The sequence below is a fragment of the Ornithorhynchus anatinus genome, chromosome 7, assembly GCF_004115215.2.
Source record: "Ornithorhynchus anatinus isolate Pmale09 chromosome 7, mOrnAna1.pri.v4, whole genome shotgun sequence".
NCBI classification, from domain to species: Eukaryota; Metazoa; Chordata; class Mammalia; order Monotremata; family Ornithorhynchidae; genus Ornithorhynchus; species Ornithorhynchus anatinus.
The window spans coordinates 49,484,215-49,510,742 of record NC_041734.1 but is presented as its reverse complement, the minus strand read 5'-3'; the positions used below and the strand labels follow the sequence as shown (position 1 = coordinate 49,510,742).

Here is a 26,528-nt window from a genome sequence, read left to right as displayed (position 1 = left end):
AGCGCTTAACAAATACCAACATTATTACTGAGAGCTCACCTCCTCCAGGAGGCCTTCCTAGACTGAGCCCTCCCTTTCCCTCTGCTCCTCTTTCCCTTCCCATCTCCCCCCTCCCCACAGCAGCGGGGTTTAGATGTAGAAGCAGCGTGGCTCAGTGGAAAGAGCACGGGGCTTTGGAGTCAGAGGTCATGGGTTCAAATCCCGGCTTGGCCACTTGTCAGCTGTGTGACTTTGGGCAAGTCACTTAACTTCTCGGTGCCTCAGTTACCCCCTCTGTAAAATGGGGATTAAAACTGTGAGCCCCACGTGGGGCCACCTGATTCCCTTGTGTCTACCCCAGCGCTTAGAACGGTGCTCGGCACATAGTCAGCGCTGAATAAACACCAACATTACTATTATTATTATTACATTTTTATGGTCTATTCAATTAATGATGTCCATATATCTATAATTCTATTTATTTATATTGATGCCTGGTTTGGGTGCCTGTCTTCCCCCCTTCTAGATTGGGAGCCCGTGGTGGGGCAGGGATGGGCTCTGACTATTGCCCAATTGTCCTTTCCAAGCGCTTAGAGCAGTGCTCTGCACCTAGTGAGCGCTCCATCAGTAGGGCTGAATGAATGAATGAATGAATGAATGAATGAATGAATGAATGAATGAATGAATGAATGAATGAATGCCCAGAGGGAGGGAGGGGGGGACGTCATAGCGCCGGGGGTTCCCCGGGCCCTTCGTTTCCGGCGCCGTGTTTCCGTCCGGACCCCCGCGCTCGGCGCACCGCCCGGACTGTCCCATTCCCACCGCGTCCGCCGCCTCGGCCGCCTGCCGAGCCGGAGGCCGATGGCCGCCGAAGTGTCAACGGAAAGAAGAGAATGTGGGGTTTGCGGAGGACGGCTGGCCGGGGGGCCGGTCTGGGCCGCGGGCTGCTCTGCCCCGCCGCGGGCCCCCCCCCTCCCCCGGCTTTGGTAGGCGCCGGCGCCGCCGGGACTTTTAACTTCCGGGTGAAAGGGGAGAGCGGCCGAAGCCGGCGGCCCGCCCGACTGCCAGGCCCGCTGCCAGGCCCACATGGGCAAGAAGAAGGGCGGCGGGTCCGGGCTGGGCCGCTCCCTCCTGAAGGAGCGGGGCCTGCGGCGGCGGGACCGAGCACACACGCAATCCTGGGTAACGGGGCCGGGGGGGCCCTCGCTGCCGCCACCGCCACCCACAGCTCCTCCTCCTGCTGCTCCTGCTCGCCCCATGGGGCCTTGCACAGTCCTTGTCCCCTGCCCCTGCTGCTCACCCCCTGCACACTCTTTGTCCCCTGACCCTGCCCACCTCTTGCCCACTCCCTGCACACTTTTGCCCACCCCCTGCACACCTCTTGCACACTCTTGGTCCCCTGGCCCTGCTCACCCCCTGCCCACCACTTGCCCACCCCCTGCACACCTTTTGCACACTCTTTGTCCCCTGACCCTGCTCACCTCTTGCCCACTCCCTGCACACTTTTGCCCACCCCCTGCACACCTCTTGCACACTCTTGGTCCCCTGGCCCTGCCCACCACTTGCCCACCCCCTGCACACCTTTTGCACACTCTGTCCCCTGACCCTGCCCACCTCTTGCCCACTCCCTGCACACTTTTGCCCACCCCCTGCACACCTCTTGCACACTCTTTGTCCCCTGGCCCTGCTCACCCCCTGCCCACCACTTGCCCACTCCCTGCGCGCCTTTTAATAATAATAATAATAATAATGTTGGTATTTGTTAAGCGCTTACTATATGCCGAGCACTGTTCTAAGCGCTGGGGAAGACATAGGGGAATCAGGTTGTCCCCCGTGGGGCTCACGGTCTTCATCCCCATTTTCCAGATGAGGTCACTGAGGCCCAGAGAAGTGAAGTGACTTGCCCACAGTCACACAGCCGACAAGTGGCAGAGCTGGGATTCGAACTCATGAGCCCTGACTCCAAAGCCCTCCTGCACACACTTTGTCCCCTGGCCCTGCTCACCCCGTGCCCACTTTGCCCACCCCGTGCCCACCTTTTGCCCACCCCCTGCACACCTCTTACCCATCCCCTGCTCTCCTCCTGCTCACCCCTTACCTACCTCTGCCCACCCCTTCCTGCCCCCTGCCCCTGCTCATCCCTTGCCTGCCCCTGCCCGCCCCTTGTCTGTCCCCAGCCCTGCTCACCTCCTGCTCACCCCCTGCCTGCCTCTGCCCACCCCTTTCTGCCTCCTGGCCCTGCTCACCCCCTGCCAGCCTCCAAGCCCCACTCACCTCTTGCTCCCCCCCCCCCCCCCGCCTACCTCTGCCCACTCCTTTCTGCCCCCGGCCCTGCTCACCCCCTTTCCACCCCTTGCCTGTCCCCCAGTCCTGCTCACCTCCTGCTCCCCCCAAACCTGCCTCTGCCCACCCCTTATCTGCCTCCCGGCCTTGCTTACCCCCTGCCCACCCCTTGCCCACCCCCTAGCCCTGCTCACCCCTTGCCCATCCCCTGTCCCCCCCTTGCCCCTGCACTGTCCACCCCCAGCCCCTGCTCACCCTTTGCCCCTGCCTGCTCGCCCCCGTACCTAGTTCAGTGAGCAGTTGGCTCTGAAGATTGTATAACGAAATACATTCTGTTCTGCCACCTCAGATCGTGAGCTCCCCTGTCCCTGCCCATCCCCTGTTCCTGCCCACCAACAGCCTCAGCCAGCGCCACGGGGTCCAGACGGAGCAGCCTCAGCCCCTTCCACCTGCCATAATGATGATGATGATAGTGGTATTTGAGCGCTTGCTGTGTTCCAGGCACTGTACTAAACTCAGGGGTGGATGCAAGCAGATCGGGTTTGATGCGATCCCTGTCTCACATGGGGCTCACGGTCTCATCCCCCATTTTATAGATGAGGTCACGGAGATGTAGAGAATTAAAGCGACTCGCCCAAGGTCACGCAGCGGATTAGTGGCGGAGCCGGGGTTAGAACCCGTGACCTTCCGACTCCCAGACCCTTGCTCTTTCCACTACCCTTTACCGATCAACTCAGTCAGACATTCATATTTATTGAACGCTTCCTGTGTGCAGAGCACTGTACTAAGCACTTAGGAGAGTATAGTGTAACACTACAACAGACACATTCCCTGCCCACCGCAAGCTTAGTTACAGTCTAGAAGTCCAAGGTTCCTGAACCCTCACAGTTGGTCTGGAGGCCGGAAAGTTGGTCCATTATGGTCTCTTTGGGGCAGGGAATACAACCATCTCAACAACAAGAAGAACTGTGGAGGTACTATCAGTCATATTTACTGAGCACTTGGGAGAGTCCGATATAACAGTTGGTAGAACACCTTCCCTGCCCACCAAGAGATTACAGTCCAGAGAGGGAGACAGACATTAATATAAGTAAATTACGGATGTGGCCGTGGGGTTGAGGAAGGGGGGGGAGAAAGGAGTGAAAGAAGAAATGAGGGCTTCGTCGGGGAAGGCCTCTTGGAGAAGATGTGCTTTTAATAAGGATGTCGGGGGTAATCAGTTATTGTTACATGCTAACAATGTGGCAACTGCTGCGCGAGATACGGTAGAAACAGATCAGACGCTGTCCCCGTTCCTTGCAGGGTTGGCCCTAAGCCGTCTCGTTCCAGTTTGGGCCAGGCAGCCTTTGCCTTTCAGGTTTGGCCCCAAACCCTTCTCATTCCTTTTTAGCCCAAGCAGGCTTTGCATTACCAGTTGGTCCCCGAACGTTTTCGTTCCGGTTTTTGCCCGTCCCACGCAGAGTTCACGATCTGAGGTGGCCGAACAGAACGTAGTCCGTTATACTGTCTTCAGAGCCAGTTGCTCACTGAACTAGGTGTCTGTGTATTTTTCTTTAGCAAAACTGTAAGACTTAGATTGCTGTCGACTTAGGAATTTGTGGGACCGTCACGTCTGAATCCGTTCATCTTCGTTAGCCGGTGCGGTGCCCCGAATGCTATCGTTGGTGTGTAAGATGAAGTCGGTTTTCGGTCTGTTGGTCAAACCCCTGTTGCATGTCATTCCGTTGTCGTGCGTGTGCTTACCCGACAGCTGCATACAAGCGAACTAAATGATGGCTACGACTGGGGTCGCCTGAACCTTCAGTCCGTGACAGAACAGACTGCACTCGACGAATTCCTGGCCACTGCGGAACTCGCCAGAACCGAGTTTGTGGCCGGTACGTGGCTTTTCTGCCGAGTCAGTGGGTCGGTGGTCTTTATCGGGCGCTTACTATGTGCAGAGCACTCTACTCATCGCTTGGGAGAGTGCTTCATAGTTGTGGTATTTAAGTGTATGCAATGTGTCGGGCACTGTACTAGGTACTGGGGTAGATAGAAGATAATCAGGTCTCACGTGGGGCTCGCGGTCTCCTTAGGAGGGAGAACAGGTATTGAATCCCCCTTTTGCAGATGAGGCCCAGAAAAGTGAAGTAACTCGCCCAAGGCCCCACAGACAAGTGGAAGAGCAGGGATTAGAACCCAGGGCCTCTGACTCTCAGGCCCGTGTTCTTCCCACTGAGCCACGCTTCCGCTCCATCCCTTCCCTTAGTAGCTTTCAGCCTAGTGAAACTGAATCAGTAGGAAACTGATCAAATGTGTTCCATCCTTGTGTTGAAATAAGTGCATTTAAACTCTTCTTTTTGCCTTTCAACACTTTGTCTTTCGCCGGACTAATTTCAAAACCTGATTCGATCAGTCTGTCACCGCCCCCTCCTCAGAAATCTTCAGTGGTTGCCTGTCAACCTCCGGATCAAAGAAAAACTCGCTGTTGGCTTCAAAGCTCTCCATCACCTCACCTCCCTTCTCTCCTCCTCCGGCCCAGCGCGCACACTCTTCTCCTCGGGTGCCGCTCACCTTCTCACTGGGCCTCGTTCTCGCCTGTCCCGCCGTCGACCCCCGGCCCACGTCCTGCCTCTGGCCGGGAACGCCCTCCCTCTTCAAATCCACTAAACGATCACTCTTCCCCCCCCCCTTCAAAGCCCTACTAAAAGTGCACCTCCTCCAAGAGGCCTTCCCAGACTAAGCCCTCCTTTTCCTCAGCTCCCCCTCCCTATCGAGTCACCTCGACTCGCTCCCTTTGCTCTTTCCCCCCTCCCCGCCCCACAGCACTTATGAATATACGTATATATCTATAATTCTATTTATATTGATGCCTGTTTACTTGCTTTGATGTCTGTCTTCCCCCCACTCTAGATTGTAAGCCTGGTGTGAGCAGGGATCGTCTCTCTTTATTGCTGAATTGTACTTTCCAGGCGCTTAGTGCGGTGCTCTGCACACAGTAAGTGCTCAATAAATACTACTGAGTGAATGAAATCCGGGACAAGTCACTAAGTCAATACCTGTTCTCTCTCCTTTGACTGGGAGCCCCATGTGGGACAGGGACGGTGTTTGATCCGATTACCGTGTTTATACCGCAGTGTTTAGTAGTGTTGGGCATATAATAAACGCTTAACAAAAAACACAGTTGTTATTACTAAGACTTGTTTTCACGAAATATTATTACTTTTTCCATAAACAGAGAAACTCAATATAAAATTTGTTCCCGCTGAGGCTAGGACTGGACTTTTGTCCTCTGAGGAGAGCCTCAAAATCAAAAAACTTCATGAAGAAAATAAACAGTTCTTGTGTATTCCAAGAAGGTGAGTTGCAAGATGAGAGTATTTTAAAGTCTCTAATGCTTAATTTTTGGATTTTTCTAGTTAAATTAATTTTCTCGAGCTATGAGCTGACCCTTGCTATGTGTGATCCTATTTTTAAAAAAACCTCCGCTTCATTTGCCTGACTTTATAGTAAAAAGATTTGAAAACCCTCCCTGAATCTCTTTCTCTAAATTGCGTGTGTTTTGTATCCCTTGTCTTTGATTTGCTCCAGGCCATACTGGGACAAAAGAACTAGTGCGGAAAAACTCCAGCAAGCGGAAAGAGAAAACTTTCTAGCATGGAGACGTCAGCTTGTGCGGTGAGTTTCTGTGTCTGTGGCTGGAGGGGTGGGTGGGGGGCGACTTTATTGCTATATTACTATTATGGTGTTATGTTAAGTGCTTAGTGTATATCAACCGCTGTTTTAAGTGCTCGGGTAGATACAAGTTCACCAGGTCAGGCACAGTTCCTGTCCTAAATGGGGAATCACCGTCTAAGAAGGAAGGAGAACAGGCATTGAATCCTCATTTTACACGTGAGGAAACCGAGGCCCAGAGAGGTTGCGACCTTCCCCAGGTCACACAGCAGGCAGGTGTCACTCTTTCCGCCAAGCCACACTGCTCGAAAGACGGTGGAATCTCTTCAGTGGATCAATTTACCATATTTTCTGAGCACTTAATACGCGCAGAGTGCTATACCGAGCAGTTGGGAGCGTCCTACTTGCATCGTCGAGGTGGTTTAATGGTATTTGTTAAGCGCTAGAGACTCGCCTTTAACGTGCTGTCACTAATATTAAATCGTCACCAGATTCAAAGCGTTTGTTCCGTTCGTTTGTAATAGTGAAGCAGCGTGGCTCAGTGGAAAGAGCCCGAGCTTGGGACTCAGAGGTTGTGGGTTCGAATCCCAGCTCTGCCACTCGTCAGCTATGTGACTGCGGGCAAGTCGCTTCACTTCTCTGTGCCTCAGTGACCTCATCTGTAAAATGGGGATGAGCAATGTGAGCCCCATGTGGGACACCCCGATGACCCTGTATCTCCCCCAGGGCTTAGAACAGTGCTCTGCACATAGTAAGCGCTTAACAATTACCAACATTATCATTATTATTAATGTGTTAATCCTTGGATTGGTTAGGCGGTAAATGGGCTAAATGCTGGGGCAGATGCAAGACGGTCATATTGGACGCAGTCCCTGTGCCACACGGGGTTTACAGCCAAAAGAGGGCGGGAGAACGTCGTCTCCATTTTTCAGATGAGGAAATGGCGATGCAGAGAGGTTGAGTGACTTACTCAGAGTTACCCAGCAAGTCAGTGTCAGAACCAGGGTTAGATCCTAGGTCCCCTCCGTCTCACCTCAGGGCTCTTTCCACCACGCAACACTGCCTGTTGCTTTGGTATGCCAGGAGTGTTTTATTCTTGAAGCTTGGCGGGGACATTTTCATCTATGTCGTGGTTAGGAATTCTTGGTTTTCCTTGTATATTTAACCACGGGATATTTGCCGTGAAGGTTACGGCTTAACTTTCTCAGTTCCGTCCTTGCTTTTCTTCCCCTTTCTCTACCCCAAATCCCTGAAGTCGGCTCTTTGGGTTTTTTCTGAATTCTTGTGCACCTCTGGCCAGCATAGTACAGTCCACCGGCGGTATTTGTCGAGTGCTTCACTCTGTGCAGAGCACAATATTAAGCACCTGGGAGACTTCCCTGGACTAGATAGAGACTTCCCTGCCTACGAGGAATTTAGGGACTAGAGGATTACAGAATACATAAATACTGTCAAAGAGTGGTTGATTACCTTCTCCCCTCTGCCAACTAAGGAAGATGAACATCACTCCACGACTTCAGTTGGGCGGAGTCTTGAGCGTATTTTGTTTTCTGGACCCGAAAACTTTTGTCTTCCGGAGCCCTCGGGACAGAGTTCTTAAGGGATTGAGGTAGTCAATCTCAAGGTAATTTTCATATCATCCAATAATTTTTTCAGAGAGGTTTAGGAGAGGTAGGCTTTCTCCCCCTGCCAGGCTCTTGCCTGGTGAAAAGAGCATGGACCTGGGGGGTCAGAAGGCTTGGGTTCCGATCCCAGCCCCGCCACTTGCCTGGTGGGTAACCCTGGGCCAGTCACTTAACTTCTCTGTGCCTCAGTTTCCCCAACTCTAAAATGGGGATTCATCGCCTGTTGGCCCTCCTTTGTAGACTGTGAGCCCCCTGTGGGGCAGGGACTATGTCTGACCTGGTTAACTTTTACCTACCCCGGCGCTTAGAACATTGCTCGACACACAGTAAACGCTTAACAAATACTAGTATTGTCGTGGCCCCTGTTGTTGTTAACCCAGGAATCTTTTTTTTGCATTTGGCCTAAATAATTCCATAGGAATTCTGTGCAGAAGCTAAGATCTGTGAAAATTCAGCAGGAAGGCCTAATAACAATTTGACTTCAAATTCACCGCATTCGATTTAAATCCATAAAGGTTAGGTTAAGTGACACCTGCCTCTAATCCCCGTCAGGCAGTTCTCTAACCATCTCATTCTAAAGCTAGGCTGGAAGAGGAACAGAAGCTGATCTTAACTCCATTCGAACGAAATTTGGACTTCTGGCGCCAGCTCTGGAGAGTCATTGAGAGAAGGTAAGTCATTTCTTCTAAAGTGTTGTATATAGACTCCATCTCTCCCAGATACTGCACGAAATTTTCTCTCTTTATCATTGCTAAACATTAGGGACCAAGACGAGCTCATTTCACGTGAGGCTAGTAATCCAGGTGCCGGGGAAAAATTAGACTGGGCCTCAAAGCCAAGGATTTATAGTTGAATGAATGTTCATATCCTCGCTGTCGATCCAATGAGCGTGTTTCAGAACGTGCCTTTTAAAAGCTTTAAACCGTGCCCTTCAACTTGGGCCCAAGGTGGGTGTTAGGCATTTAAGCCACGTCAGGTTAATGAAAACATCCCCCTGCTTCCTCCAGTTACTTGTGTCAGCCAAAATCTGTCATTTTTTGTACTTCCGTAAATAGGAAAGCAGCCCTTCCTGTTGACGGTAGGTCCTGTAGCCTTAATTTTGGGGGGGTGGACGGACCGGGGGGAGAATCAGCCGGCCCCTGCCAGGGTCCGGCAGGAGCTCGGCTTGGGTCCAGCGGGTCTGGAGCAGGAGGGCCGTTAGGCCGTCGTGGACCTGACGGAGACTTCAGCCGAGGGGCCGGGGGGCAGCCGGAGGGTTCTGGTTTATCTGCTTCCCGGGCTGCCGAGCTGCAGGTCCGGCTCCAGATTCTCTTCCTGAGGTCAGAACTAGCCACCCCGACTCCGTCGACTCATCCGATACCAGTCCGACCACCTGGATCTGTTTTTAAGTGCCCTCGGTCGGAACAGGAGTGCCCGTCCCTATTAACCAACGAAACAGTTGTTCAAAAAACCCAGTTGTGCTTGGAGCATTCTTTAAGCTAAGTGGACTTAGAGCGTTTTTGACTTTCTGGCCATTTTTCTTCGTGAAAATCGAGGAATGGAAGCTGTTCCCTCGAACGTGGGCTGCCTGCTGTGGTCCAGAAGTATTACCGATGAAATGTTCTCGTTACCTGTTTTAACAGGAAGTATTTATCGACGTCTCCTCTGTAACGGATGGCTCATATTCAGCAACAGACTACCCAAGCCATCTGGTCCTTTAATTTCGTTAGCAATTATCGAAAAAAAGATAATGTTGTCTTTGAAAAAATCCAGCAAGGTCAGGAAACCACTCTGTTAAATCACGGTGCCTCTATTGTGTTCCACGCGTCCTTTCTAGGTGCAGATGAGAACTGTTGTAGAGCCCTTTAAAAACACTACCTTTTCATGTTATCGGAAGCCTACTTCCTAAAGTGATGATTTTTCGGCAGATGGGTCGGTTAGGTTCTGGGTGGGGGTTTTCACTTTAAGTCCATCAGCCGGTGGCATTTATCGAGCGCGTATTGTGGGCGGAGACTGTACTGGGCTTTCAAGTCTAATCGGGGAGGCTGACGCTAAAATAAATTACAGCTAAGTGGTGGAATTTAAGGGTGTGGCCATAAAGTGCTCTGGGGGTGGGGTAAATATCCCGGTGCTTAAGAGGTAGGGACCCAAGTTGATATGTGATGAAGAAGGGAGGGCAAATGAGGTGGGGGAAATGAGAGGTTAATCGACGAAGCCGTCTTGGAGGAGGTGTGATTTTCGGGAGGGCTTTGAGACGGGTAGAGTGATGGTCTGTCAGATGTGGAGGAGGAGGGAGCTCCAGGCCAGGGGGAGGATGTGACCGGGGTCTTCTGTTTCATTTGAACTGATCAAATTTTCTACCTATTTAAAAATTTTAGTGGTGTTGTATTTGAGAAATCTTGACCCCAGGGAGAATGGTTTTAAAAAGTGCCTCTTAAAAAAAAAAAAAAAAAGATCTTTTAAAAATTGAATAAATTGCAACACAAATTGCAGAGGAACTGTAATGGAACTTTTAAAGCTTCCTTAAGACATCATCTTAATGGAAATGCTCTATTCTTATTCTTATTATTATTCTCATTATCAGGGCATGGGGAGCATGGGATCAGGTCTCACCACGCCCCGATCACGTGCCGTTCACGCGCTCACCACGCCCCGATCACGTGCCGTTCACGCGCTCACCACGCCCAGACCTCGTGCCATGCACGTGCTCACCACACCCAGATCACGTGGCATGCACATGTGTACCACGCCCAGATCATGTGCCTTTCACATGCTCACGGGTGAGTTTTGACTTGGAGCAGGTTGCCTTCCACTCACTCACTGCCCGAGCTAGGAATGGAATGGAATGGACAGGCCTCTGCTAGACTCTCCCTCCCTAGCAAAGACTGGTAGAGGCCTGGAAACTCTCCAGATGCAACCCTGAGAGGGAGCTTGTATCTACCGTAGCGTTTAATTCAGTGCCTAGCACATACTCAGCGCTCGACAGATACCATAAAAAAAAAAGTTTGTTGTAGGCCCGCTGGGAGGTCATGAAAGCTTGGATCAGGTTGGTGACCATAAGGATGGAGAGAAAGGGATGGATACAGAAAATACCGTGGAGGAAATACCGGCAGGAATTAGAGACAGACCGAATGTGCGAAGTGAAATGATACAGGTGTCCGTTGAACGACGTCCCGTGTAAAGCTTTTAGAAATGGACTTACTGAATCTAGTATGTCTTTTCAAAGGAAGAAATCCACCAGACTGCGTAAGCTCCTTGAGGGCAGGGATCGTCCTTTCCGACTCTATTGTACCGTCCCCTCCTATGCGCCAAGTAGAGTATTCTGCACACGGCCAGAACACGCTACGTACCGTATCATCCATGATGGATCGAGGAACCGGATTAGTGCCAGAGCTTTGAAAGATTAGCTCTTCTAGCCTTTGCCACAGAAAGAAGCGAGAAGTGCTTAGACCAGACCATTTCGCCCCCATCATGCTGAATGACCCTTCCGCCGAAGGTCACCGGGTCGTGGCTTGTCTTTTCAAAGACCTGTTTACTCTCAACTACTCTACTGGGGTGACTAAAACGCAGCAGTTGTACTTCCTGATATGTCCAATTCGGCAACAGATCGAGACCATCCCCGGGGGCTCTCAGTCTAAACGGGGGAGACGGACGGCAGAGCGAAACAGAACAAAACAAAAACAAGACCGCATCATCGAGATAAATAGAATCAAGGAGATATACGGCTTATTTGTTGGATTCGTTTGTCGCTTCCTATGTGCCGGGCACTCTACTAAGAGCTGGGGCAGATTCATGCTAATTAGGTCGGACACAGTCCATGTCCCACATGGGACTCATAGCTTCCCTCTGCTCCCTCTCCCCCCCCCCCCTTCACCTCTCCGCAGCTAAACCCTCTTCTCCCCCTTTCCCTCTCCTCCTCCCCCTCTCCCATCCCACCCCCTCGGCGCTGTACTCGGCCGCTCGACTGTATATATCTTTACCACCCTTTTTATTTTGTTTATTTTGTTTAATGAGATGTACATCACCCTGATTCTATTTACTTGCCATTGTTTTTATGAGATGTTCTTCCCCTTGACTCTATTTATTTCCATTGTTCTCGTCTGCCTGTCTCCCCCGATTAGACTGTAAGCGCGTCAAACGACAGGGACTGTCTCTATCTGTTGCCGACTTGTTCATTCCAAGCCCTTAGTACAGTGCTCTGCACATAGTAAGCGCTCAATAAATACTATTGAATGAATGAATGAATTTTACAGATGGGGTGACTGAAGCACAGAGAACCTAACCGCTTTGCCCAAGGTCACGTAGCCGACAAGTGGCGGAGCTGGGATTAGAACCCAGATCTTCTGACTTGCGGGCCCGTGCTCTTTCCATTGGGACATACTGTTTGCACAGATAGATCCCAAAGAAAATCAATAGAAAGATATCAGTGGAAACTGGCCTGAATTTTTTTCTTCTCTGTGCCTCAGTTCCCTCATCTGTAAAATGGGGATTAAAACTGTGAGCCCCACGTGGGACAACCTGGTCACCTTGTATCCCTCCCAGCGTTTAGAACGGGGCTTGGCACATCGTAAGCGCTTTACAAATACCACCGTAATAAGTACTCTCCCAAGCACTTCATACAGTGCTCTGCACACAGTAAGTGCTCGGTAACTACCGTTCATGATGAAGATAGTGAAATTCGAAAACGCAGTCCTTTCCCTTTAGGAGTTTACACCCAGCCGTTCATTTCCGTAGGAGGGAGGTGACTCGATAAATGGCAGTCCTGTCCAGTAGCAGCGGGCTACAGTTAAGAGCGTCTAACAAAAGCCCACGGCTGTCTCCTGGAGACTGGCATGTTCAGTCCTCTCACTAGCAGTGCTGAGTTAAAGCACTGAGGTTCCAGAAGTTCACTTATGCTGCGATAAGTCTTTAAAGCAAATTATACGCAATTTCACTGTTGTCTTTTCGGAAAACCTTGATCTGGCTCAAGGGGCTTACCGATCTCCCATTTATTTTGCAGCGATGTCGTGGTTCAGATAGTAGACGCTCGAAATCCCCTCCTGTTTAGATGTGAGGATTTGGTAAGTAATTTTGGAGAAGAAAACTGCCCTAGAACAACATCCCCCGAACCTTTGATTTTCAGCAGCGTGGAGTTATCCCGCTAACGCCCTTCCCTCGATACCAAACCTACCATTTGAGGAAGAATTCAGGCGGTTTGAAGGGTGTGGGGGGAAGCGAACACATCTTGCTTATTTCTTTAGCACTTTATTTTTAACCAAACAGAGGAAGCTTGGTAATTAACGGAGGACTTTTTATTACTTTCAAGACTGAGAGAGATGAAAAATGTTAGGCCTGAGAGTTTACACAATCGACTGCCGCTGGTAGAGACTTCCCTCTCTCTCCTTTCGTGTACTGTCAGCCAGCCCGGGCCCTCGAGGCCATCCGGAAATGTCTACATCAATCAGACTGATGACCCAATTGATACCTTACCTCCTGAAATAGGCACTAGGATAAGAACTAGTGGTGTTTGCCTCCCTGAGGTTGATTTTTTTTTTTTTTGGACTACTTGATTTTGGAAATTTGTGTTAGGTTTGCCCTGAGCAGAAATGTGGCGGAAACAACATTCTCAGAAAGAAAAAAAAAATCCTCTCTCTTTGGCTTCATGTAGTCATTTTCATCCTATAAAGCATTCCCAAGATCTTTTTCAAATCCACTCTAGTAGACTCTGCTCTCAAGGCAAAGAGCTTTTATTTGTCGTAAAGGTGAATCTACATTTGAAATTTACTTGTTGAAAAGTAAATTGCTTCATCTGCGAGTGCAGAATCGAAGCCAGTATTTAGGGAGGTGTTTTCCTTCTGAAGCACGGGTTTTTATTTCATTGTTTACACTTAAGGAAACGCTTCCAGTTTGGAGGCAGCTCTGCCATTGAGCATCTTCTTGGGTTTTCCCCCCTTCTTTCAGTCACCGGCCTAGAAACAGGATTTAGTTACGCAGAGGCGTCACCTGCCTCTCCTCCTCGTTGTTCCATTCCAGTAATTGCTCGCGTGGGGAAACTCCAGACTCTGCACAGCTGTTTGCTCATATGCGTCTTTGGCTCAAAGCAGCGAGTGCAGTTTGTTCCTCAAGAGAACAAAGTTTTGCTACCTCGGGAAGGCTCGTGGCAAAAGTTGAAGTTTGCGGCAACTCCCCACAAAACTCCCCCCATCTCGGGTAGTGCTTCAAAGCCAGAAATCCTGAAAGAGTAGTTTAAGATACATACTACCGTCCTAAGGTATAATCAGCGACTAAGCATGCCAGTAACTGAATTTCATCTTTCTAGGTACTGATTGTACATATTTTATGACTAATTTGGTGGATTTTATATCAAGATGGAAAAAATGATACCAGTGATGTAAAAATCGTTTGCCTCCAAAATTATGCTGAGCACTAATATGCCAAACTTTCTATTATTGCTCTTCCGTTCTGTTTACTTTCAAAAGCTGGACTGTGAGTGAAAACTCATGGTTTTTTTTTTAAAAAAAGGCACAGAATATCTCAAATATGTTTCAAAATGATGTTTTAAAACCTCAGATCATTCCTTGGGTCATACTTTCAAGTAGTTACTTTATATGAGGGAAACTCCCAGCTTTCTGTTAGAAATTAAGCAAAGAGGATGATTCCTTTTACAATTCAGAAAATTTGATACTCCAGGGCAATATATTTTTTTAAGACTGTATCTAGTTCTTGACTAGAATTCACACGTTTGGTTTAAAATGAGGCAAGTGTTTTTTTCACCACGTAAATACCCAAATCACTATTCTTCTTTTGGAGAAACGTTTCCCTTTCCTTTCCCTGAAAGCCTCTCTAAATAGCTCTGTCTTGCTTAGGAACGCTACGTAAAAGAAATAGACGAAGATAAAGAGAATGTTATCTTGATAAACAAGGCAGACCTGCTGACTGAAGGGCAGCGGAGTGCTTGGGCCAGATTCTTCGAACAAGAAGGCGTGAAGATTGTTTTCTGGTCGGCTTTGGCCGAAAGCCTGCGACTGAATGCCGAGGCTAAGGTATCCCGCGTTACTGTTTCGTACTCCGTCGGTAAAGACAAGTGCAAATAACACAAGTGCATTTTAATTTTCTTGCTTAACCAATCGCTGCAGAATTATTCAAGTATAAATAGAGAACGGATGACCTTCTGGTAGAAACTCTGATAGATGTTAGTTGTTCTCTGAGGCAGGGAGGAAGGGGCATAGGAAGTTGTAAAATGACCTTGCATTGACCGTTAACAGAAGTTAGCGAAAGGCTATTGTAAATACAATAACCTCACCGTATTTAGGCCAGAGTTGGGTGACTCCTGTTTTTAAATTAGAGACACAGTAACCATTTAAGTAGAGCGTTCCAGTCACGGCTGGACCTTCTTAAAAGTCTCTGAAACTCTTAAAGCTTTAAAGAAATCGTTGGCTTGCGTTGTTGGGATCTTGAAGATGTGGTTTTATTTTGAGCTTCTGTAAGAATAACTGAGCTTAAAGCTTAATATATAAAGCTTATGTATGTCCCAAGGAAGATGGAGGGAACTAAAGATATAAAGACCAAACTTTTGCCACCGAGGGAAAGAATTAATTAAATGTGGAAACGTGTTGTAACTATCAGCATGGCTTAGTGGAGAGAGCATGGGCCTGGAAATCAGAAGGGCACAGGATCTCATCCCGGCTACGCCACTAGTCTGCTGTGTGACCTTGGGCAAGTCACTTCACTTCTCTGTGCCTCAGTTCCCTCATCTGTAAAATAGAGATTAAGACTGTGAGCCCTACGTGGGACAGGGACGGTGTCCAACCCGATATGCTTGCATCCACCTCAGAGCTTAGAAGAATCCCTGGCACATAGTAAGTGCTTAACAAATGCCATTATTATTATTATTTCCGTAACCTAAAACTATGATAATGCCATCCAGAGACTGTAAATGACGATTAAGCAGTCTTTAGTTTCGTTCTGGAGACTCAATCTCAAAATAAGAAAGCTCCACCCATCCATTTGCCTTTTTATAAAAATGTTTGAATAAATCTTTTTCTTCCCTCTCCTCACTGCTTTCCCTGACTTTTGCCTAGCTTAGATTTTACCCTGCAGTAGGATCAGGTATTATGATACGGTACAGTGTCAATTGCAGTAACTTTCTTCAGTGCCTTTGGGAACATTTTGTGGTTTAATCCTCTCATCAGGGACAAGGCCTTGGAGCTGCGGAGGAGTTGGATGAATTAGGAGATGGAAATTGCAGTCAGGAAGAGGATTTTCAGCCTGGGGTTGAAAGCACCGCAAACAGTGAGGAAGAGGCCAGTGAGTATGAGGATTGTGAAGAGAGCAATGACGATTGGCAGACCTGTTCTGAAGATGACAGTGGCCATGAAGAGAAGTCCTTTGGCCAGAAGCAGGAAACAGGCGGGACTGACAGTGCTGGAGATCAGAGCCCCAAAGCCCTGCAGAATCATCCAGTCCAGAATTTCAGCCGTCTAGTCCAGAAGCATGAGTTGCTGGAGATTTTTAAAACGCTGCACACTGGGAAGAAGTTTAAAGAAGGAGAACTGACAGTAGGACTGGTAAGTTGGAATTTGAGGTGCCGGGAAACCTGTAGGTCTGTAGTTCGCGGCAGATTTTAAAGGAGCACTCTTTTGAGGAATGCGGCTACACTTCCGGCTGAATTTCAGCGCGTGTTGTTGGAGGGAGATTAGGTATTATACCCGAAACAATAGGAGGCTGCAAATGGGTTAAAATCTTCACCTTCCCGTACGTAGCATTGATAAAAAAGGGACTCGTTGGTTCTCTCAGGTCTGACTCCACCACCTATTGCCACGTTTTGAAATAGGAGGTTGCCAGGAACCCCCTCGGGACTCAAGGTCTAGTTTATTGTCGCTGGCGTTTGAACTTGGGGGGACATTAGAAAACGGGTCAGGTCATAGAGTCGGCTCGTCTCTCCGTTGCAAAACATTCATTTACTTTTGAGGAAGCCAAGCAGAAGCCTGCGAAAATAATTGTAATCCTGAAGCCACCGATGGGACACTCTTATGAATCTTCCTCCTAGGTGGGCTATCCTAACGTTGGGAAAAGCTCAACAATCAACACAATCATCGGGAACAAGAAAGTTTCGGTGTCAGCCACTCCGGGTCACACGAAACATTTTCAGGTAAGCCAGAGGTTTCTGGACCTCTCTCACCTTCCTCTTCGGTCTGTCTCCTGTTAATTGCCTCTTACTTCTCCCGCCCTAGTTTCTTGCGAACCCCCACCTCCCCTCTCCTCATTTGGCACAGTCCATTAAAGTTAAGAGGTTGCAGCTTTTGGAAGTTCATCAGTTCTCTTGTTTTTTATCTGTGTGTTTGTGTGTGTGTCTCTCTGTCTCTCTTTTCCAGACTCTCTACGTGGAACCTGGCCTCTGCTTATGCGACTGCCCCGGCTTGGTGATGCCCTCCTTTGTCTCCACTAAAGCAGAAATGATCTGCTGCGGCATCCTACCCATCGACCAATTGAGAGACCATGTCCCGTCTATATCACTAATATCCTTTTGGAGGCTTGTGGCTATTAGATGGAATTTGTTAAGTGCTTATTATATGCTAAGCACTGGGGTGGAGACAAGTATATCGGGTTGGACAGAGTCTCTCTCCTACACAGGGCTTACAGTCTCGATCCCCATTTTATAGATGAGCCAACTGAGGCACAGAGAAGTGAAGTAACTCGCCCAAAGTCACACAGACAGGCAGCGGAGCAGGGATTAGAACCCATGACCTCCTGACTCCCGGGCCCGTGCTCTATCCACTACTCCGTGCCGCTTCTCTGAGTTGCTCATCTATGAGTGCTTCCGGTGTTTTGATATGTGCTTTGCTGCTCAACTTCAGCTGCCTCCAAAATAGCGGGTGTTAACCCGGTGAACAGTTACTGTACCACATAAGTAGGTGTGGAACAGGGAAGAGTTGGGGTGAGGACTGTTTTATTCAAATGCTTCAGTCAGTCAATCGTGTGCAGGGCGCTGTACTAAGCGCTTGGGAGGATACAGCAGCACAGTGTAGCAGACGCCTTCCCTGCCCACTACGAGCTTACAGTCGAGAGGAGAAATAGAATCTCTTGTGTGATGGAGCCCTGCCTGGACAGAAAGCCTGGGGTGTGAGCTGAACTCTCCCTGGAAGGTGACGAACGTCTGCCATCCAAAGGAACCCAACCTCTTCAGCGGTGGAGTGGTAGAGAAATGAGGCGACTGCCCTGGGCCCTTTTTGGGTTTTTTATGGTGTTGGTTAAGGGCTTACTCTGTGCCAGGCACCAAACTGAGCATTGGGGTAGGTACCAGCTGATCAGGTTGGACACAGTCCATGTCCCACATGGGGCTCACGGCTTAGGTGGCGAGGCAGAGTCAGGGGATGTTGTGGAGGAAGAACTGGGAGGAGCTGCAGCTCTTGAAACAGTGCTCCAGCGCTTAGAACGGTGCTTGGCACATAGTAAGCGCTTAACAAATGCCATCGTTATTATTATTATGTGGCAGTCGACTGAATTTTATCACTGAACGATAGCAAAGAGTCAAGGATGCTGCTCGAGTCCTGCGCTTTGGACTGGGTGGGTATAGTGTCATTGACTGAGAAAGTGAGGGGGAAGAGTTTGGGTGGGGAAACTGAGTTCTGTTTCAGTCATGTTAGGTTTGAGATGTTTGGCAGCTGGGTGAGTTGCTGCTTCTGGCATTGCGGCCCCCGTTTTCAAGAGGAGCAGTCTCACCACGTCCTTGGGCAGGAGGATATGAGAGAAGGAGGGAAGGGGTGACAGGAAGGAGAGGACAAAGTGACCGGAAAGAGTAGGTTGGGAAGAGGTGAGTACATCTTTGAGGGAGCAGACAGCGGGGCTGTGCTACAAGGTAGGTACAAGCTGATCAGGTTGGACACAGTGTGTGTCCCACATGGGGTTTAACAGCCTAAGTCCCCATTTTACAGATAACTCAGACCCAGAGAAGCGAAACGACTTACCCGAGGTCACACAGCAGACAGGTGGTGGAGCCGGGCTAGAACCCAGATCCTTCTGACTCCTGTGGTCTTTCCGCTAGGCCACATCGCTTCACTTGGCAACCTGGTGGCTTTGGTTTTTATCAGGAAAAAACAAATTTTTTACTTTTGCTAGATGCAGTGGTAGGTAGGGTGGTGAGCCAGATATAGACCCGGCCAGTATCTTGCCCATCTTGCTTCCGGGGAAAATCCCGATATTAGAACCAACCAACCAACAATTCTTAACTTAAGAATTTATTCTTGGCGTAACTGGAAGAGTTCTTATTACACTTTACCAAATAGTTGGGTGGAGGGCATTGTGAGGAGAACTATTTATGCTTCCTTATATATAACCTAAAATTCATTATATGGGTTTAATTGTCCACATGACCTCAGAGAGGAGGGATTGCAGTATTTACATGTGATACGGGTACTGCAAGCAAAGTATTGTTTTAGGTGGATTTCACCTGAGTAGCTGGGAGGATCCATTTTCATCGCTCGGTTCGAAGGAAGTCAAAGATTTAGATTCCTTTACCAATTTACATTTGCCAGAATATTCCCAGACAGGTTTTGGAAGCAACATATGGAATAAACATCATAAGACCCGGAGAAGATGAAGATCCAGACCGAAAACCAACATCGGAAGAGTTATTAACGGCTTATGGTTGTGAGTATATTAAAAAAAAATAGAATAAATCTGTTAAGGAACAGTAACTAATATCACCTTGACTCTGTAAAGTTAAATGTTGTTCCATGTAGCTTCTTTTTTTTCCTTGTGCTTATGTGCCATGGAGTTCTGGCACCTAGTAATGGGACTTGGTTAACAAACCCCATTTTTTTAAACGATCATTTAGTCACTGATGGCCTTTTCCTATAGTGGTCCTCATCAAGGTATTAGCGTAAAAATATAATCATTTAACTGGGTTTGAAATGTTGATTTTGAAATCATCTGAATGTCATTTTACACTGACAGTGCCTAGCTTTTTGTATTGCCCTCCAACTGATTCAGATGGTTAAATTAAATTGAAATCAGATTGTTAAAATTAGGCCAGAGCCTGGAGAATAGTCATGCCATTCCCCCCGCCGGAGTGCTCCCAAACTCCATTTTGAAGGGACTACTCCTGAGATGGCTTGATTCAGGCTTCAAAGAGGTTTTTCCAAATTATGAAGTGTCAGGGATGTCAGCCATCCGTGGCCTGTTAATTTCAGAAGAGACCCTGAATAGAGGCTGAAGAGCGGCTATTTCTGGTCTTCAGATGAAAGCCAGATTTGAATTGGTGAAAGCTGTTTTTTCCAATCCTTGCTGGTGAAGTGGGTTTTATTTTAAGTAAAACTTTTTAGGACTCTAATTTGGCTTCCCAGAAAGAATTAAGTTGAATGACCAATTAAAGCCCCCTTTTATGTAAATAGTAAAACCTCGTGTATCACGCTAGCTTGTGTTCTTGGAAAGCACTATGACTTTATGGAACTGTTCTCTCGAATCACTGAGGCATGGGGAAACGGGGTCATATGTATTAAGTGGTGGGGATTGAAAATTGTATCTCCAGTGTCCTTCTGATTTGGTCGTTCAGAAAGCGTGATTACATAACAGGGGACGAGATCTAGTAGGGTAACTTGTCATCTTTGAACTGGAAGCAGCCTGGCTAACGGGATAGAGCACGGGCCTGGGAGTCCAAAGGTCATGGGTTCGAATCCTGTCTCTGCCACGTGTCTGCTTTATGACCTTGGGCAAGTCCCTTCACTTCTGGGCCTCAGTTACCTCATCTATAAAATGGAGATTAAGAGTGTGAGCCCTATGTGGGACGGGGACTGTGTCCAACCTGATTACCCTGTATCTACCCCAGCACTTAGCACAGTGCTTGGCACATAGTAAGCGCTTAACGAGTATCATAATTATTATCATCTTTGGCGTTATAAGTCAGGTGGGGTCATTCGCCTTTCATTCATTCAATCATTTAATGAGCGCTTACTGCGTGCAGCGCTCTGTACTAAGCGCTTGGGAGAGTACAATAGAACAATAAACAGGCATATTCCCTGCCCATAGAGAGCTTCCAGGCCGGAGGGGGAGACAGACGTTAATGTAAATAAAACTTGTGGAAATACCCCTCGAGAGCAGATTATGAATTCCAGTCTGAAACTGGCTTCCCCTGCTGCCCCACGAGGTGAAAGGTGATTTATTTAGCATTTGGGGAGTCGGGTTCAACTGGGCCAGAAAACAGGAAGGAGAAGTCTGGTATGGTGGCTCTGACTTGGCAGCAAATGTGTGTCCCCTTTACAGTCCTACTGGGGCTCAGCTAGAGGCCGTGGGGAGGGGACTCTAAAGTTTTCAAATTATAAACAATTAGTTGAGTAACTGATCGAATCGGTTGGCGTAATTTAGGTAAGAAGATTGATTTTGTTGTTTTTTGTTGTGGTGGTGATCGAGCTACCTCAGTCCTTTCTTGCTAGGATTGTACTCTCCCAGGCGCTTAGTATAGAGATCTGCACAGAATAAGTGCCCAGTACATGTTGTTGATTGATTGGTAGGATTGTCACTCACCTGCTATGATTGGTTTTTCGTGTGTACTTGAGGTCAGCAAGGAGACATAGTGGCCTAAGTGATGGAGAAGTTGAGCCGTTCTGGCATTCGTAATCAGCTTGATGCTCCTGTCTAAGATACCGGAGCAGACTTTGTTAAGAAGAGGAAAGCAGCATGGGCTAGAGGGTAAAAACACAAGGAAAGCAGATAATATGGGTTCTAATCCCAGCTGTGCCACTTGGCTGCTGTGTGACTCTGGGCGAGTCAGTTCTCTGGGCCTCGGTTTCCTCATCTGTAAAATTGGAACTCAGTCCTTGTTTTCCCTCACCCCTGACTCTGCGCCCCTTGTGAGACGGGGACTATGTGACCCATCTGATGAACTTGTATCTGCCCCAGTGCTTAGAACAGTGCTTGACAAATACCATTTGAGGGGAAAAAAAGTAGTATCTGGGAATTCAGGATAACAATATGGAAGTGGGGGGGGGGGGGTGGCGGTTTGCAGCATTTAAATGACTAGAGAGGAAAAAAGGACTAATATCCTTAAAGTCTTGACCAGATGTGCTGCCTACACAGCATGCTCCTGCTATTCTGTGGTGGGTGTAGATTACAAAGTCCTCTCCTCCCTCCCCTTCCCCACTCTAACCAAGACGTTAAAGGAGGAGCGAGAGAATGACCGATCCTATTTCTGACCCTGGGAAGGCCTTAAAGCAAACCTCGGGGCGTGCCTCTCCTCCCCCAAGCCCACATTCAAAAGACGGAAAAATACTTAAGATATTTCAGGGCGTATCCCAAATTTGTGGTTTCCCTGAGATGAGTATCGTACGTAGAGAACCGTCGATTATTTTTTTTTCCAGAGCACCCACCGACCAATATGGCTTTTTCCCCACAGATATGAGAGGATTCATGACCTCTCATGGACAGCCAGACCAGCCTCGATCTGCTCGTTATCTTCTGAAGGATTATGTCAGTGTAAGTTTGGCCTTCCACTCATTCTACATCCCCAAAGGAAGCATTTCAGCCCGGGGTGAAGTCTCGTCGATGTTCCCCGTGGATATTTCTGCTTTCCGAAGCGTTTCAGCCCTTTATTAGATTTTATTTAAAGAAGCTGACTGATTTGTGGTGTCCCAGTACTATTTGAAAGGGTGCGTCATTTTTCTTCTTTCCTCCGATCGCTTTTCGTCTCCCTCCTTCCACCCAATATTTATTGACTAGGAGGATGACAAAAGCTTCTTCTCTCTGGCTCTAGAGATGTATCGGTCTCAACAGTATTTGAGCGCTCACTATGTGCAGAGAATCGAGCTAGATACAAAAAACTCAAAGAAACCATCCTTTTCCTTAAAGAGCTTAGTAGAGTAACTGCTTGAAGGTGGTGATGGAAATCCTACTGATTAGGAGATCGAATGGTGGTGTATTCAAACTGGTAATGTGGTGCTGCATTACAGTGTTTGGCACATAGTAAGCGCTTAACAAATACCATCATCATCATTACGTATCATCATCAATGTTAGGTATCGAGCGCTTACTATGTGCAGAACACTGTACTGAGTGCTTGGGGGAGTGCAGTACAACAGAGTTGGCAGACCCGTTCCCTGCCCAAAAGATTACACTCCGGAGGGGGAGACAGACATAAATAAAAAATAAGTAGTCTCAAATTTAACATGCCCCAAACAGAACTCCTTATCGTCCCACCTAAACCTTGTCTTCCCCCTGACTCTCCCCATCACCGTAGACAGCACCACCGTCCTCCAGCTTGACGTTATCCTCGACTCATCTTTCTCAGTCAACCCACCTATTCTGTCCGGCACCAAATCCTGTCGGTTCAACCGTCACAACGTCACTAACATCCACCCTTTCCTCTCCATCCAAATAGCTACCACGTTAATCCAAGCACTTCTCTTGCCCTGCCTAGATTAGTATATCAGCCTCCTTGCTGACCTCTCTGCCTCCCGTTTCTCCCCACTCCAATCCATACTTCACTCTGCTGCCCTCATCATTTTTCTACAGAACGGTTCATTCCGTATTTCCCCACTCCTTAAGAACCTCCGGTGGTTGCCCATCCACCTGAGACAGAAACTCCTTGCCGTCGGCTTTAAAGCGTTCAGTCACCTTTGTCACCTCCTACCTTCCCTCACTGCTCTCCTGCTACACCCCAGCCCGCACACTTCACTCCTCCAACGCCAGCCTACTCTGTACCTCGATCTTGCCGCCGACCTCTTGCCCATATCCTGCCTCTGGCCTGGAAAGCCGTCCCTCTTCATATCCTGTAGACGGTCACGCACCACACCCCTTTAAAACCTTATTAAACGCACATCTCCAAGAGGCCATCCCCGACTGAGCCCTCATTTCCTCTTCTCCCTCTCCCTCCTGTGTTACTCTTGCATTTAGATTTGCCCCCTTTATTCCCCCCACCCAACTTCAGCCCCACAGCACTTATGCACATATCTGGAATGTATTTATTTACATTTACGTCTGTTTCCCCCTCTAGACTGTGAGGTCTGTTTGGGCGGAGAACTTGTCTGCCAACTCTTTTCAATTATTCTTTCCCAAGCTCTTAGTACAGTGCTCCGCACACGGTAAGCGCTTAAAAAATGGGATTGATTGATGTACATGAGGGCTGTACAAATGCAAAGCATCATTCATTAAAAAAAAAAGAGGTGGGGGTTACAGAAAAAGAGATGCTTTTGAAAGATCATCTTCCCGCACTGCCCATCTGGATGGTAGGAAGCAACGTACTCCCTTAATTCATCCCTCCTCCCGGTCCCACAGCACTTTATGTACATATCTGCAATTTCTTTATTTATATTGATACCTGTCTCCCCCTCTAGACTGTAAGCTAGATGTAGGCAGGGAATGTGTCTGTTTATTCTTATAGGGTACTCTCCCAAGGGCTTAGCCCAGTGCTTTGCCCGCAGTAGGCGCTCAAGAAATACAGCTGAATGAATGAATGAATGTAAGACACAGGAGGGTTGTATAGTATGAAATCAAAGCAAAGGAACCTTCATGTGGAAGGAGTTCCTTGTTCAGTGGGGCAAAAATAACTTGTGGGAAGATGTACTATTGCAGTTTCATGGCCCCATTCTAGATTTTGTATATCCGTTTTTTACTTTGAATTGATTATACGCAGGCTACCGCAGGTCAGAGCTGCTGTCATTAATGTTCTTGTTGTTGTAGGGTAAGCTGTTGTATTGTCACCCTCCTCCTGGTATTGACCCAGTGGATTTCCAGCCCCAGCATCAGCACATCAGACTCGCGAAGAACAGAAGTAGGCAGGGCCAGGTGGAAATGCAGCCAGAAAGGAATCAAAAAGCCAAGCAAATTGAAAATGTAGTCGACAGAACCTTTTTCCATCAGGTAAGATTTGAGAATGCCCTTGAACTTTAGTCCGCTGTTAACCAAACTGTCGGAAGTGGGGGGCAAGCTGGGGAAGTGTACCTTGGACTTGAGTTTTTCTAGGAGGGAATATTCTCATTCTCCAAAATAAGGAAGAAGAGAGTTCCAAAGGCATATTCTGCAGTGTTCAAGCGCCCAAGTGTTTGCCGAATGAACCTTCTAGAGCCTTGTTGGGGACGATGATTTCATATTCATTCACTCAGTAGTATTTATTGATCACTTACTATGTGCAGAGCACTGTACTAAGCGCTTGGAGTGTACACCTCAGCACTTAGCACTTAAACAAATACCGTCATGATGATTGGCATTGCTCTGATTTTCAGGAACCTCAGTTCCGTGCCCCATTCACAGCTTTGCACCGTGAGGCGGCGGATGGGGCGACCTGTTGAGGCCAGGGGGTCGCGCCCACGCACACTGTGTGAGTTGGACAGCGTTGCCCGCTTTGAGCAATGGAAGGGGTCGTTCCCATAACGAATTGATCAGCCTCTCTCTCCAGACCTTGGGTTCCGTCCGGAGGTAGAAAGTAATATTAATAGTAACTGCTCTTCTGCAATGCGTCCAGAGCGTTCTGTTGAAGGGCAAAGATGAAGTGCTTAATCCAGGCTTTTATTTATTTTTTGACACAAGTATGGCAAAATGGGAAGATGACTGGGTAAGAATGCTCGATGGGAGAAAATATAAAGCAGATGAGGAAAGGAGGGGAAACGGCCGCAGTAATCGGCCACACTGCTTAATTCTCTTTTCACTGCTCACTTGTCAACACTCGCACATCACAGTTCACTGCCCGGTTGGTTCGGTTGTTTCCGTTTTAGTCCAGGGCAGTTCCAAAACTAGAGGAAATGGCCAAACTGTGAAGGGAGACCTTTGTGAACCATACCCACGTTCTGCCCATTTAAGTAAACTGCCGTGGAGGAAGAGCTCCATTTTATTAGTATTGAATTGGTCGTGATTTCTTCCGTCTTTTAAAAGTGCTTCTTCCCAACTTATTGATTTCTGTGATGTAATGTGCAATGAGTATTTTGCTAGGCTTCATTGATTTCTCCTTTTAGACGTGAGAAAACTAGGTCACAGGGTTGGAGGTTGTGGGATCTTAGAAGGGTTTAAGATGGGGAGGGCTGGAGTCCGGCAGATTTGGGGGTGAGGGGAGGAATTGTTTCAGGCTGGATGGCAGCCTGAGTATGGGGGCGGGGTGGCGAATGAGGCCAAAACGCTGAACTGTTAAGAGGTTAGCGTGGGTGGAGTGAAAAGTCTGAGCTAGGGAGTAACAGATGAAGAGCACCGGAACATAAAACGGAAAGAGGTGGAATGAGAAGCAGAGAGACTGTTCATCGGCGGTGGAGGGCCAAAAAGGTCTAACCGTCATTTGCACTTAAAAGAATTGCCTTTAAAGTCTTCAGAGATTTCCTAAGGGAAAAAAAAAGGCAGCGTGGCCTCACGGAAAGAGTCCCTCATGATTTTAGGTGTGACTTAATCCATTTTCACAACTCAGGGTGTCTCCCTTGAAAGAATCTCTGAAAACTGCCCCCCCCCCCCCCCCAGCATGTCACAGTGACCATTTCTCCCTCCCTAGGAGAACGTGCAAGCTCTGATGAAAGGAGTGCGGAACGTGATGGGGTACAGACCCGGCAGCGGCATGGTGCCAGCCGCCACCGTGGACGCTGACAGAGGAGGGGGGAAGCCCTGGAAGAAGCACGGAAACCGAAATAAAAAGGAGAAGATCCGCAGAATCAACAAGCACTTGGATGCTTAAACTGCTCTAACTACTTCTGCTGTCCTCTGTGCCCACATTGTCCCTTAAGGCCAAGGTATTTGGAGGGCATCAGACCCGAAACCGCACACTGGACAGACAGACACATGCGAGTGGCCTTCCCTTTGAGAGAATGTGAAACCGAGTTCCATGGGAAGAGTCAAATCTGAGGCACCGGGATATTTCATATCATCAGAGGCATGGAAAAAAGAACATTTAAGTCTTCTTGACCTCAACTTTGGGAAAAAAAAAACTGTTTGGAATGCTAGTATATATAGCAGATTTGTAGGTCAGATCCTATTTTTGAAAAGAAATATTAAAATTGACTTCACTACCATAGTTGAATGTCTCATTGATCCCAAGTGAATCAAAACTCAGTTTTCGTGCATTGC

At 48.1% G+C, this 26,528-nt stretch overlaps 1 protein-coding gene across 2 annotated transcripts; it reads left to right on the top strand.

The window, feature by feature from the left end:
• The first annotated feature begins 857 nt into the window (after positions 1-857).
• Positions 858-26,475, top strand: LSG1 (large 60S subunit nuclear export GTPase 1). 2 transcript variants are annotated; one of them, XM_029069644.1, is made up of 14 exons: positions 858-965; positions 4,013-4,139; positions 5,480-5,600; positions 5,833-5,919; positions 8,126-8,212; positions 12,520-12,580; positions 14,366-14,542; positions 15,692-16,066; positions 16,549-16,650; positions 16,874-17,017; positions 19,025-19,148; positions 21,889-21,968; positions 24,171-24,350; positions 25,960-26,475. In XM_029069644.1, exons 1-14 carry the CDS (start codon positions 873-875, stop codon positions 26,137-26,139), a joined length of 1,938 nt encoding a protein of 645 aa, XP_028925477.1. In that variant the 5' UTR covers positions 858-872; the 3' UTR covers positions 26,140-26,475. The 2 variants fall into 2 exon arrangements, with proteins under 2 accessions (XP_028925477.1, XP_028925476.1); XM_029069643.2 differs by lacking the exon at positions 858-965 and adding an exon at positions 1,041-1,161.
• Positions 26,476-26,528: the final 53 nt, after the last annotated feature.